The sequence below is a fragment of the Nannobrachium achirus genome (assembly GCF_963921795.1).
Source record: "Nannobrachium achirus genome assembly, chromosome: 14".
NCBI classification, from domain to species: Eukaryota; Metazoa; Chordata; class Actinopteri; order Myctophiformes; family Myctophidae; genus Nannobrachium; species Nannobrachium achirus.
Window position 1 is genome coordinate 8,563,372 of NC_137821.1, and position 13,922 is coordinate 8,577,293.

Sequence of the window (13,922 nt, forward strand, 5' to 3'; positions counted from 1 at the left end):
GAAACCTTGTATGTCCAAAACCGTTTGTTTTGTATTTATCATTTTAAAAATGATTCAAACTAGTGAAAACAGCTGATCTACAAGCACACAACGCCTCGCACCGCGAGGCCTTGTATGATGAAGCAGGGCTTTGCTTTGCGAAAGAATCTACAAATTTGAAACTTGGAGATACAAGGTTTCTGCCCGACAGTGACGATTTACTTTGTTGGCCACCCAGCCCCCAAAGTGGAACGAAGGCAGACATTTTATTTTTATTTTTTTCCTAATGGCCAGCACGTCCCTGTCACCCATCCACTAAAGTGCCGGGGCGGTGAATCAGGGAGACCCACGCCACCGAACAATCAGCCCCCCACTACAGGAGCGGTCACCAGCGGGACACAGAGCCACAGAACACCCACCCCAGCAGAAACACACAAGAAGTTTAGAGGCTAAGGTTTAGCAACATAAAATTAGTACAGTGGGATGCCAAGCATTGAGGAGCAAATAATGGATTCAACACAGGGTTTGAGAGTGAAAAAAGGTGCTGGTGTGCTGTTTACTCTTGTTGTTCAAGTTATTTACAAGTATTTACATTTATATCAGAAGTATACGCACAGGCATACTATATACAACAAAAGCCACTACCAAGGGACACGTGTGCTGCCAAAATAAAAGAAGCTGCCCACTGAAACAAAGACAGACTAGGTGAAACTCACTAAACCATAACTATAGTGGAAACAAAAGCCAGACTAACTTCTGTACTCTAACAAAGGCAAAGTTCAAAATAGATAAGTGGCAAACAGTGTGCAAATAAGTTCTAGCAACATGTGCCTGTGTAGAGATGCCTCTTTCTTTCCTGTCCAAAGGCAGAGCATAAGACAACATGATTTACATAGTAGGTGACAGGGACATACAGAGTTAGAGTTGTAGGGGCTGAAATCTTCAAAAGGGTCTTTTGGTGAAAATATTGAAAATAGCAGACCTCGCATCACATTGTGGCGCGTTGTGAGCATGGAGGTCTGCTATTTTTGGTGATTGATACGACACTGAACTAAGCATGGGTACAGCAGGGGTTCCTACACAGAGAGGGGAGGGCATTTCTTTCAACACAAGAAAGATATTGCATCAAGTTCAGGAGAGTTTGGACAAGGCAATTCTCTTGAATGCTGCCTTCAGGTATGGCATGGAAAGAGGGCATTTGCATTTCTTTCACCATAGTAAATGTTGCATTCATGGTCTGTAGAGCAGGGGTTCCCAAACTTTTTTATCTCAGGGCACCCCATAAATATTTTTTTAATCCGAGGCACCCCTAGATTATAATTCTCACTCCCAGCACCTTATATTTATAGCATATCGTCGTTGTCGGGTGGAAACCTTGTGTGTCCAAAACCGTTCGTTTTGTATTTATCATCTATAAAATGTACTAAACTAGTGAAAACAGCAGATCTACTTTGGTCACAACGCCTCGCGATGCAAGGCGTTGTGTGCTTGTAGATCGGCTGTTTTCACTAGATTTGTGCGACAGTCTTGTCTGATGAAGCAGGGCTTTGCTTTACCAAAAGACGTACACATTTGAAACTTGGAGATACAAGGTTTCTGCCCGACAGTGACGATATATTAGTGATTATGTTGCGAGGAAAACGTTGGGATATTAGCCATTTTGGTTAGAACTAACTGAAAATAACTTTGTACTTCAAGTTTAAAATGATACTAAATATTTTTTCAAGTGTCCACTCCAAATACATTCCAAATATTATCACATTATCTCACGGCACCCCTGGACAGCCATCGCGGCACCCCAGGGTGCCCCGTCACCCACTTTGAAAACCCCTGCTGTAGAGGGCACTTTTTACAGACAGGTAAATGTCAGAGGCGTAAGCCCCCTTTGATGTCTACGTGTGAATGTGCCTGGTAGGCGAAAAAACACAACATTACTAAAAGTTCCCTCTGGACTTCAACCCAAGGCGACAAAAGGACAGGGCTACAAACAAGTGAGCTGAGCAGAGGCGGGGCCCAGCCTTTTATAGACAGCAGATGGTGGTGATTGGATGAGGGTGGAGCCAGGTAACGGGTTGATTGACGGCTGATGAGGCAGTGATTTCAGCCCTGCAGAGAGTGACAGATGGAAAGGAGAGACATACACAGAGAACCCAGACAAACCTAGGTGGAACGTAACAAACACATGAGCCTTAGTCTGTTAAACGTCCTGTCCATGGGGAGCCTTAGTCTGTTAAACGTCCTGTCCATGGGGATATCCCTTTGGTCTAGTGGTTAAGACCCCGGCAGACACGGGTTAGAAAACCCAGGCGTTACACATATACTTAGGTTGTCACTCACAGCCCTTTCACCAGCATGGTGAATAGATGTGGAATGGCAGCATTCACACGCTGTTTAATTTGCTGTTGAACGAACAGGTTCAATGTGTCAAGTGAGCATGATTATCTAGAAATGGTAAAAAGAAAATCTGCACAATGTAAAATAACTTGCTCCCATTCAATAGTTTTGTTATGTTTCCGCACAACAATGTATTTTTTGTGTTTTTTTCCCCTTTTAACAGAGCTAAGTTATGTCAGAGAACTTATTCAAATTTGAAGAGTCACATATACTGTATGAATTATTTTCCATTGTGGTCTGTAATGGAAATAACATGGAAATGACTTCCTTATTATGTTCCTTCTTGTTTCAATTCAATTCAATTCAATTCAATTTTATTAAAGTGTCAAATCATAACAAGTTATCTCAAGACACTTTACAAAGGCTAAAGAGCCATGAGAGAGAGAGAGAGAGAGAGGAGAGAGGGAGAACCAAGGGAGAGACAAGGGAAAGACAACAAGGGGCACACGCACACACATACACAGGCCCTGCATGCGCGTGTACAAGAACGAACGAACGAACGCACACACACACAGGCGCTGCATGCGCGTGTAGGGGGAGGGGAAGGGGAGGGGAAGGGGAGGTAAGGGTAGGGGGGGTGGGGGGAGGAGAGAGAGAACCCGAGCAGAACCTGTACCTGTGAGGTACCCCCTCGAGAGAACTCGAGTGGATACCTCACAGGCCTGAGGCCCCCACCCTGAGCAAGCAATTTGCGACAATGGTAACGAAAAACCCCCTCTTAAGGAGGAGGAAACGTCAGGCAGATCCTGACTCTGGGGTGAACAGCCGTGCTGCCTCGACCGAGTCGGGGGGACAGTAAGGGACAAAGAGAGAGCAAGAGATAGACACAGAGAGATCCAGGCAGGTCCACAGGCGTGCTTCATGGAGGCCCGGTCTGCTCTTGGTCTGCACTCTTTTGATATGTGGTGTACTGTGTAGCATCCTGTATTGTTATGTGCTCATATGAGTGTCCATTACCAATAACTTAACATTATGAATGTGCAAATAATAGCCTTCATTAAACTATAAACAAACCCTAGACACGTAAGATATCACATCATGGATTCAAGTTATTTTGGGGGTGAACTATCCCTTTGAGGACACTGCATGTTGTGTGTGTCAACACATGAGCATCTACAGTATGTAAATATCATAAAGCTTATCATCATCATAGTCAAAGATTAATAAAAACATTGTCACGCCCTGTCTTCTACTGGCAATCACTCTCGTTTTAGACTGCCAGTGCTGCCAGGTGTGTGCCAGTCACAGGTGTGTGCCAGTCACAGGTGTGTGCCAGTCACATGCGTGTGCCATTTTGGCAGATCTTTGTGGCGCGCTACCCACACGTTTAGCTGTGTTGCTGCATTCCACAAATGCCCAGTGCTTACAAGCTGTACCTCGTTAAAATGGTATAAAAACACATTACCATTTGGTATTATTAAATATGGATATAGCCGGATATGGACATAGCCGACCTGTTCAGACGTCACAATGATGACTCGATCAGCTCATCACCTAGATCTCCACATATGGAACTGGTCAATACATCTACATCTGATAATAATTCACGCCACACACCTCATGTCACACTCCATATATGGAGCATTTGCCCATATATGGAGATCCCTGATGTCAGCAATATTAAACCCATATCTGGGAATGCCCATATATGGACATATTGTGTCAGTCTCATGATAACCAGTATGGTCACTCTTGCAAGTGAATTCTGTCCTTGTCCATTTTATGCCCATATATGGAAATCCCTAATGTCATCAATATTAAGCCCATATCTGGGATGCCCATATATGCACATATTGTGTCAGTCTCTGTTGTTTCAGCGACCTCGCCTCTCCCCCCTTAGGGTGTCTTACGGGTTAAAGGGGAGATACTGTGGACCGAAAGTTACGTTTCCCAACATTTTGCGGGCAGTTTATCATAAAGCTTATCGTCATCATATAGTCAAAGATCAATAAAAAAATAAACGTGGTCGTGCCGGGCTACTCTTCGGGCTTGCCGATGTCGGCGGTGATGAAGGTGTAGAGCTGGTGCGTCTCCTTCTGGACCAGGGCGTATTTGACGGAGTTGATGCCGTCAGAGTCCATGGTCCTGTTGCAGTCCTCCAGCACCTTCCAGTTGGCCGCGTTCACCTCGTTGTGCGCGTCTCTGCCGTGCTTGATCATGGTGTAGCGGGCGACCTGCTCCGAGGGACGGGACACCGCCATGCCCTGGAAGGATGTTTGACAAGTAGATCTAGGTTTAGTATTTAAAACCCATTCAGGCCTGGGAATATTGAATGCTTTAACTATTGAAAAATAGCATATATACAAGGTGCACTCGGTGCTGCTATTTTTGAAAAAGTCGTGAAAATGTGTGCAAATCTTTGAATATATGTATTTTCAAAGCGAACGTTTGTAATTCAAATTTTGCTTCTGGGGGTGGTCCCTGGAACTAAATATTTTGAGATGGGGGTCCGTGGTCAAATACATATCGTTTTGGGGGTCCTTCACATGAAATGGTTTGAGAACCACTTACATACAGTAGTAATCTCTCAAGAACGGACTAACTGAGCTCCAGTTAAGTGAAAAGGACCTTTTCTTTGACGATGGCTGGCCAGATTGCTGACATAGAAACATGTTTTTTTTTTCTTCAAAAAATCTTAGAAGGATTCAAAAGACACTTATAGAATCTGGTCAAAATTCTAATTTTCACGATTTTTCAAAAATAGCAGATCTACAAGCGCTGTGAGCTTGTATATCTGCTATTTTTCAATAGTTAAAGCATAAAATAATGATACACCATAATGTGTACCCGTTCTAAATGGGTTAATAGTCATATGGGCTCTATTTTGATTGTCTTAAGTACCAGCTCTTATGCTCTTATAGCCGATCTACAAGCTTGCAGATCTGCTATTTTCAAAAGATGTTTGAACATTTGAAATAGGACATTCCGCGTATTGGGTACTTTTACTTTTGGTACTTTGAGTACATTTTGATGCCAACACTTTTGTACTTTCACTCTTTTGTACTTGTAACAGAGTATTTTTACAATGTGTGGTATTTATTTATTTATTTTAAGATCTTTTTATTTTTGGCCTTTTATGCCTTTATTGATAGGACAGTAGACTGACAGGTCTTTATTGATAGGACAGTAGACTGACCGGAAACGGGGGGAGAGACGGGGAGTGACACACGGCAAAGGTTCTCCGGAACAGGAATCGAACCGGTGGCGGTGCCGCCAGGCATCCATGCCTATGTGGCGATGTCTAAGTGGTATGCGCCTGGACCAGTAGGCCAGCGGGCACCCCTACATTGTGGTATTATACTGCCCTACAAAGCCAAAGTGCAGCAACAAAGTTTTTGGGCTCATCAACCTATTTGTTTATCCCAAATTGTCAAATTAGCCTTTGTGATTTTGGGGGATGAACAATTACCTCAAGAACAGATATACAACTATGTTGATAACTCATTTGGCTAGATAAATTAAAAACGTTATTGAAAAAACTCGGCCAGCTCACGTATTAGGAGGGTAGTATAATTCACCAGAAAAAAGAACAGTGTTTTTGATGACTTCATCATGGTTAAAATGCAGTTTGAAGTTACTAAGGGTGTGTATGGGAAGGGGCCCAGGACGTTCCTGTTCTGATATCAAATATCTAAATACTGAATGAAGCAAATTTAAATCTGTGTGGAGCTCCCAAGAAATATCACTTTAAGTAAAACATTGGAGGCGTTCCCCCCCCACTGCTGACCTTGTAGTAGAGTCTCATGTAGATGTCATCGTCCTCCGTGCCCCAGCCCCAGTATCTGTTGGAGAAGATACTGACCTTGTAGTAGAGCCTCATGTAGATGTGGTCGTCCTCCATACCCCAGCCCCAGTATCTGTTGGAGAAGATACTGACCTTGTAGTAGAGCCTCATGTAGATGTCATCGTCCTCCGTGCCCCAGCCCCAGTATCTGTTGGAGAAGATACTGACCTTGTAGTAGAGCCTCATGTAGATGTCATCGTCCTCCGTGCCCCAGCCCCAGTATCTGTTGGAGAAGATACTGACCTTGTAGTAGAGCCTCATGTAGATGTGGTCGTCCTCCATACCCCAGCCCCAGTATCTGTTGGAGAAGATACTGACCTTGTAGTAGAGCCTCATGTAGATGTCATCGTCCTCCGTTCCCCAGCCCCAGTATCTGTTGGAGAAGATACTGACCTTGTAGTAGAGTCTCATGTAGATGTGGTCGTCCTCCATACCCCAGCCCCAGTATCTGTTGGAGAAGATACTGACCTTGTAGTAGAGCCTCATGTAGATGTCATCGTCCTCCGTTCCCCAGCCCCATAGAGAAGATACTGACCTTGTAGTAGAGTCTCATGTAGATGTCGTCGTCCTCCGTTCCCCAGCCCCAGTATCTGTTGGAGAAGCCGTTGATCTTCATGAACTGCTCCTTGGACAGCGCCACCACGCCGCCCACAAAGTTATGCAGCGTCAACCTGAACCAGAGGCAGAAGAAGACGGATTCAGATGGAATGCACTTAATCATTTATTTCAATGAATACGGGGAACGCTCACCCCCCAAAAACCTTATTCCTAAACTTAACCTCAGTAAAACTATGCCTAAAACCTAACCTTATTCCTAATGTTAACCTGGGGCGGCATAGCTCAGGGGTAGAGAAACCGTTATTAGAGCACAAAGGGTTCCCGAAGGGTTCCCAGTTCGAATCCGGGCTCCCCCTGAGTTAATGTCGAAGAGTCCTTGAGCAAGACTCTGAACCCCTAGTTGCTCCCGGTGAGCAGGTTGGTGCCTTGCATGGTTTCCTCCGCCACCGGTGTATGAATGTGTGCGTGAATGTAATGCACGATCTATGTAAAGTCTTGCCTTGGATAGAAGCGCTATATAAATTCACCATTTACCATTTAACCTCAGTAAAACAATGCATATAAACCTAACCTACGGTGATTTTTTAATGTTGTTTGCTATTATGTCCATGAATTGAATACCATGGACTTCCGACCTAAACAAGACCGTAAAAGGACTCATTTGGGGTGTTCATCTTAGGCAGGGTGTTTAGCTGTACTACTTTTTTTTTATTGTATTGACTATTTTGTACTGTTCTCCATTTTTGTCTAATAAAATATTCAATCAATCAAAAAACCTTATTCCTAAACATACCGGTAACCTCAGTAAAAACGATTACAAGAATACAACCACAGCGTTCCGGTTACCATTCATTCCCCCTCCCATAAATAAACCTGACCTGAAGCCGAACTTGTCCACGGCCACGGCCAGGTGTCGAGGCTGAGCGGAGCAGCGGTAGGCGTTGCGGTCGTCCATGGGGATCATGTCCACGTCGTGGAAGATGAAGCAGTCGTAGCCGCCGTCCTCCTTCAGGGCCTCCAGGAAGCCCACGTTCATCAGGCGGCACTTGTTGAAGGTCCCGTTGTTGCCCGCCTGGTTGGTGGGATCAGTGGTGGGAAGAAAGTTAAAGTCAAGTTAAAGTCAGGAACTCAACATTTAGTTGAGTAAAAGTGCAAAAGTATTGGCATCACTTAAAGTACCACAAGTAGAAAGTGCTCATTAGGCAGAATGTCCTATTTCAAGTTTTCAAATGTATGAACATCTTTTGAAAATAGCAGATCTACAAGCTCACAATGTGTCGCAATGTGATGCATTGTGAGCTTGTAGATTGTCTATTTTCAAAAGGTCGAAATGTGTATAAGTGGTTAACGTATGTTATGTGATAATAATCAAAATGCACAAAGTAACTAAAGTGTTCAAATAAATGTAGCGGAGTAAAACTACAACATTTGGATCCGAGGAGTTTTATTTGTTGATGAAATGTACAGTATATTTAGACTTAGTTTCAATCATCATAGCTTAGTTTTTTAATTAGTTTTCAACAGTAAAAAAATATCAAAGCTCGCTTCGAAGTGAAGCGGGAATTTTTATTCTATGTGTTCTAGAGTTATGAAATCTGTGTTCTAGATCTATACATTCTGTGTTTTAGATCTATACTTTCTATGTACTATGAATTCTGAATTCTGAATAATTTTGTCTGGAGGGCCAAATTGTCATGTGAAGCTTGACCAATCCTCAATTCTGGATGCACGGGACAGACAAAGCCTGTTCATTCTGGACTGGAATGACCATATATGGACATGTACGGGACACACAAAGCCACTCCTTGGAAGAGGCTTTCACCGCTTCAAAAAAAAGAAAAAGGAAAAAGGTAGTCAACGAACATTCTTGACCATGGTTTTTGGTGGAGGAAATCATCCCTATACAGTGTTGTAAAAAGTACTCACATTTTACACTTAAGTAAAAGTATCAATACAGCAATATAGAACTACTCCATTACAAGTAAAAGTCCTGAATTAAAAATTTACTTGAGTAAAAGTATGAAAGTATTGGCATCAAAATGTACTTAAAGTGCCAAAAGTAAAAGTACAACATGTTTGAAAATAGCAGATCTACAAGCTCACAACGCGTCGCATCGCGACGCGTTGTGAGCTTGTAGATCGGCTATTTTCAAATAGCCAAGGGATAAAATAAGAATAAAGTGGTTAATATATGTTTTTTTTATATTATAATGCAGCGCTACTCAACCCGCGGCCCGCGGGCCGCATGCGGCCCTTTCCGCATGTCTGTGCGGCCCGTCATGATCATACCATTAAAAATATATATTTTTCTAAATCTGTCGAAGTCCTTTTAACGCCGTCATTTATTTCAACGAGGTGATATTTGAGCCTCGGTGCACCCCGTAGGTTAGGGATACGACGAGTCAGGAAGAGAATGCAGTCACTGCAGCGTGAGCACAACAGCACTGAGTGAGCACTGACAACAGTGCGAGATGCGGAGCTTGTACAACGAGACAGAGACAAATCTGCGGAGATTTTGCAGCAGACAACCAGTCGGGCTAACTGGAGACTGGTCTGGACGCATGACGGCCGTGTGATATCGCGACCGTCATGTTTCAGGCTAATGAAGACGTAGCCGTTGTCTGTGCTTGTCTCTGTCTCCGCGACTCCGCCGTCATTGAAAAGTAAAGTCAGCTGCGACAGAGCATGCATTCCAACAGATCGCAGCAGCCAGGAACTATATGCTTACCACAAATCTCCTCCAACGAGCAGTTGTGTTTAACAAAGCTCAAAGCATCAAACTGTTTTACAAGTACAGTGCAACTGAGGCTGAGTTGAACTGTACTTGAGTTATTATTTCCATACCAACAACTCTCTTCACCAAAAATAGCCGATCTACAAGCTCACAACACATCTGGTGGTGAGCTTGTAGATCGGCTATTTTTGGTGAAAGATTAGGGATGCTGGGGTTTGAGTGATTGAATAATAAGTATAAACGTATATTTTAAATCCGTACTAATGAAAAATGAAAGGGAGCCTTGCACATTCAAAAGTGTGCAAAATAATGTCCTTTATTCATTTTTGCCAACAACCAATTGCTGTCATGAAAGTGACAATCTTAAACGCAAGGAAAGTGACCGAGTCACAGAAGCATCATTCATAGTAGTAGTAAGCCTAATTTGATAAAATGTGATCATTTCATCATTCCATCCATGACAATCTTTTGGTTCAATGAGGTTTGGCCTGGCTTATATATAGATTGGAAATGTGGGTGTTTTCTGTGTGTTTCCTTAATTATTAGACTTGTCATGAAATGTTACAAAATCATTGTAGGCCTAAACGTCCAAAATGGGACCGTAATTTTTTGCTTGCGGCCCTTTGACTTTTTTTATTTTGCTGAGTGGCCCCTGAGCCATCTAAAGTTGAGTAGCCCTGTTATAATGTATAACTGCAAAGTAGCTAAGGTTTTCAAAAAATGTAGCGAAGTAAAAGTACAATATTTGGATCCGAGATGTAGTGGAGTAGAAGTAAAAGTATTAGAAATTGGAAATACTCAAGTAAAGTACAGATACCTCAAACTTGTACTTAAGTAAAAGTACTTAGTTACTTTACACCACTGTCCCTATATACCTGGTTGATGACGTAGACTCCGTAGGAGGCCTGCTGCCGCTGCAGGAAGGGGTGGAGGTAGTGCAGCAGGTACTTCAGGTGGTGGTGGCGGTGGCGGAACGGCACGATCAGCGGCACCTTCTGGCTGGGCGCGCAGTCCTTGGGCGCGAAGCGGCCCCCAGGCTGTAGCATATAATAGGCAACATGGTATTACCAGTAAGACTCCCTAATCGGTAGATAAGCGGAGGTCAGGTCGCAGCGTGATTTTAGGGCAAAATGTGTACAAGGAGCAGTGTCCAAAAATGTGTTTGAAGAAATCGGCCTGATGGTGGCGCTATATGGGACAGATCCATGTTGATGAGATGAGTGTAGACATACTGTGTAGCGATTTGTGTGATTTTAGGGCAAAATCTGTAGGAGCAGTGTCCAAAGAATTGTTTTAAAAAATCGGACTGATGGTGGCGCTAAACGGGACAGATCCATGTTGATGACATGAGTGTAGACCTACTGTGTACCAATTTGCGTGATTTTAGGGCAAATATTTTAGGAGCAGTGTCCATAAATGTGTTTTGCAAGAATCGGTCTCATGGTGGCACTAGAAGAGGGTCATGTGAGAATTGATGGGTTGTGGTTTGGCAGCCAAGGAGTGTGTATGCAAAATTTGGCATGGATCAGGGAAACGGTTGCAGAGATATGAGCAGGGCAAAAGTGTGACGTGTGACGCGTGACAGACAGACAGACGGACGGACGGACGGACGGACGGACGGACGGACGGACGGACGGACTGACTGACTGACTGACGGACAGCATGGTCGAGGTTTTGATAGTAACTGCGACCTGATGGTCGCAATTAACCCATTGAAGGAATAGTTTCTATGCTTACTCACCCCCATGGAGAGACTTGAGTTCAATTATATATTTTTTTGATGTCGCATTCAAGCCAATAAATTGAGGAGACTCTTTGTAGGCCCATTGATTCTGGATGGAGACCCAAATGCCATCCGGAATCAATGCGGGGGTACATTTATTATAATAAAATGATTGGCTTAGGAATGCGACAAAAACAAAAAACATATTATTGAACTCAAGTCTCCATGGGGTGAGTAATCAATAGAACATTTTTCATTTTGGGTGAACTACTCCTTTAAGACCGGGAACACATCTGTGTGTAACTACTTAGCATATTTTTGTAATAATTTGGCTATTCAAAAATAGCAGATAGCGCTGCACTCGGTGCCGCACTATGAGCTTGTAGATCTACTATTTTGAAATAAGAGAGGGAAAATAATAAGAGAGATGATTCTCCTATTGTGTAGACTTCTTGTAAATTAAGACACATTGGGTGTGATTTTTTAAGTTAAGTATTACTTTCACTGTAATTGATTGATTGATTGATTGATTGATTGATTGATTGATTGATTGACTGGTTTAATTGTATTCATGTGTACATGTGCAGTAGGCTATGTGTGGTGGCCTGGGAGAATTAAAATGTTGACCACAAGTGGTTTTCTGAATAGTATTTTCATTTCCTGGTTAATGACATGATTGAAATTGCACTGTTTTTGCTTTTCTGATAAATATCTACTGCATAGTAGGCTACTGTGTTCTATCCGTCTGCCATTCAATGTTATGTGGGTTAAAGAGAAGGATCTCATTGGAAATAAGCTTTGCCTCCTTTTAGTTGACCTTGTACCAACTGTACTGTCGTGAAACTGTATTTTCCTATGCAAAACTAATAATACATAGGCTACTTCAATCAATCAATCAATCAATCAATCAATCAATCAATCAACCAACAAACCAATCAATCAATCAATCAATCGATCAATCAATCAATCAATCAAAAAGGTTTTAAAAAGGCTTAGGCTACTTATATCCTGGACTAGTACTTGTACTTATAGACATTTCACTAAAGTATCAATACTTTTACTTTGAGTAGCCTATAGGATTTTTCAGTACTCTTTCCACCTCTATTAATAACAGTTAGTTAGTCAGACCACCTGCAGTCCAGGGGAGAGCTGCTCCCGCACAGAGTCCAGGTCCAGTGGCCGCTGAACGTCCACCTTGAACGGCCCCAACAGGAGAGGAGAGACGGCAGGACACACTGGGAGGACCGCAGTGGCAGCCACAGCCTGGCTGGCTGCTGCTGCTGCTGTAGTAGTATTAGTTGTTAAAGTTATTTTCCCATGTCCATGAAGACGGTACAGTATGCCTCCTCCATCGTGATGCTGTCTACTGTACAGGTAGACGCTGTATGTGATCAAATACACCCCGCAAAAGAGCACTGCGCACAGAAATATCTTCTTAACAAACTCCCTCTGCATTGTGTTTTTCCTATTATTCACTCACGGCAAATTAAAATAAAACCATGTCTGTCATGTCTCAATTTAAGCCTAAAATAAAAGTAAAAAGAAACAAAACTTTTTCAAACGGCTAAACAGAGTCGTTATAACAGCTTACAGTAAGCCTACAGTAGGATACTCTCTCATAAAGAGGAAGTTTCCACACACGTTTTGTGGTTGATCGATTTATCAACGGCCACGGTTACGCACGTTTACGCACGGTGTCGCGCACGCAGTGAAAACAGCAGAAGCTCTCAACGCTGTGTGTGTGTGTGTGTGTGTGTGTGTGTGTGTGTGTGTGTGTGTGTGTGTGTGTGTGTGTGTGTGTGTGTGTGTGTGCGTGTTCTGGAGTGTGTATGGGGCGGAGCGTTGACATCATCGTGAAAATACAACAGCACTGCAGTCTGTGATCATAATCAAGATTATGAACCTTGATCCCTGCAGGGACATTCATGACAAACCTGTTTCACACTTCATGACAGTTTAACGACAGCCAGGCTACTACTGACTCTGACTGTAAGGACAATGAACTTGAACTTGGATCAGAAGCAGGTGGCATGAAGACTCACCTCTTGCACCTCGCATTTTTAGGTTTTGAGTTTGTTTTACTTATAGGTGCGTGGTCTAACTATTATTGTTTTTTTTTTTTTTTAGATTGGTAGCTGTGCATTTGTTATATGCTATTGTTGTTGATGCACTGACATAGGCCTATTATCTTTCTTATTAAAGTGATGTATTGCTTAAATGCCTAACTGTAAACTGTAATGACTCACGTTTAATTCTATAGGCCTATATTTTAATCACAATTAAGTTGCCTTCAAAATTGGCTAGAGGGCTGCATGCACACTTCAAAAGATTTGTTTTCAGGCTTTTATGCCTTTATTGACAGCACAGTAGACTGACAGAAAATGGGGGGATAGAAGTGTTGTACATTTTAACACTTTTTGCAAGCATTTTCTAAAATCTGTAGACTGTAGCTAGCAGTAGCCTAAATATTTCAGCTTCTGTGGAGAGAGGAGCGAGCCAGAAAACCGATAGGTTCCCCATTTAAGTAATTTTATCAACTTGTTGACTTGAGTTAAAATAGGCCTAGCTAGTGTGTGTGTGTGTGTGTGCGCGCGCGCGCGCGTGCGTGCGTGCGTGCGTGTGCGTGTGTGTGTGTGTGTGTGTGTCAACAATGTAACCATATGCACGTGACACAATGCCATACAACAATGTAATTAATGACACCGATAGAGGGCATCATGCCCCCTGGTGGAGAATTGTTAACCAACATA

General features: G+C 42.9%; 1 protein-coding gene across 2 annotated transcripts; it reads right to left on the minus strand.

Annotated features, from left to right (window-relative positions):
• Positions 1-1,566: 1,566 nt before the first annotated feature.
• On the minus strand, positions 1,567-12,795 carry LOC308297781 (beta-1,4-galactosyltransferase 2-like). 2 transcript variants are annotated; one of them, XM_080741347.1, is made up of 5 exons: positions 12,304-12,795; positions 10,325-10,486; positions 7,594-7,787; positions 6,693-6,828; positions 1,567-4,577 (listed from the first exon to the last, which is right to left on the minus strand). In XM_080741347.1, the coding sequence occupies exons 1-5, from the start codon at positions 12,625-12,627 to the stop codon at positions 4,350-4,352; spliced, it is 1,044 nt and encodes a 347-aa protein (XP_080597473.1). In that variant the 5' UTR covers positions 12,628-12,795; the 3' UTR covers positions 1,567-4,349. The 2 variants fall into 2 exon arrangements, with proteins under 2 accessions (XP_080597473.1, XP_080597474.1); XM_080741348.1 differs by having other exon boundaries at positions 1,567-4,602.
• Positions 12,796-13,922: the final 1,127 nt, after the last annotated feature.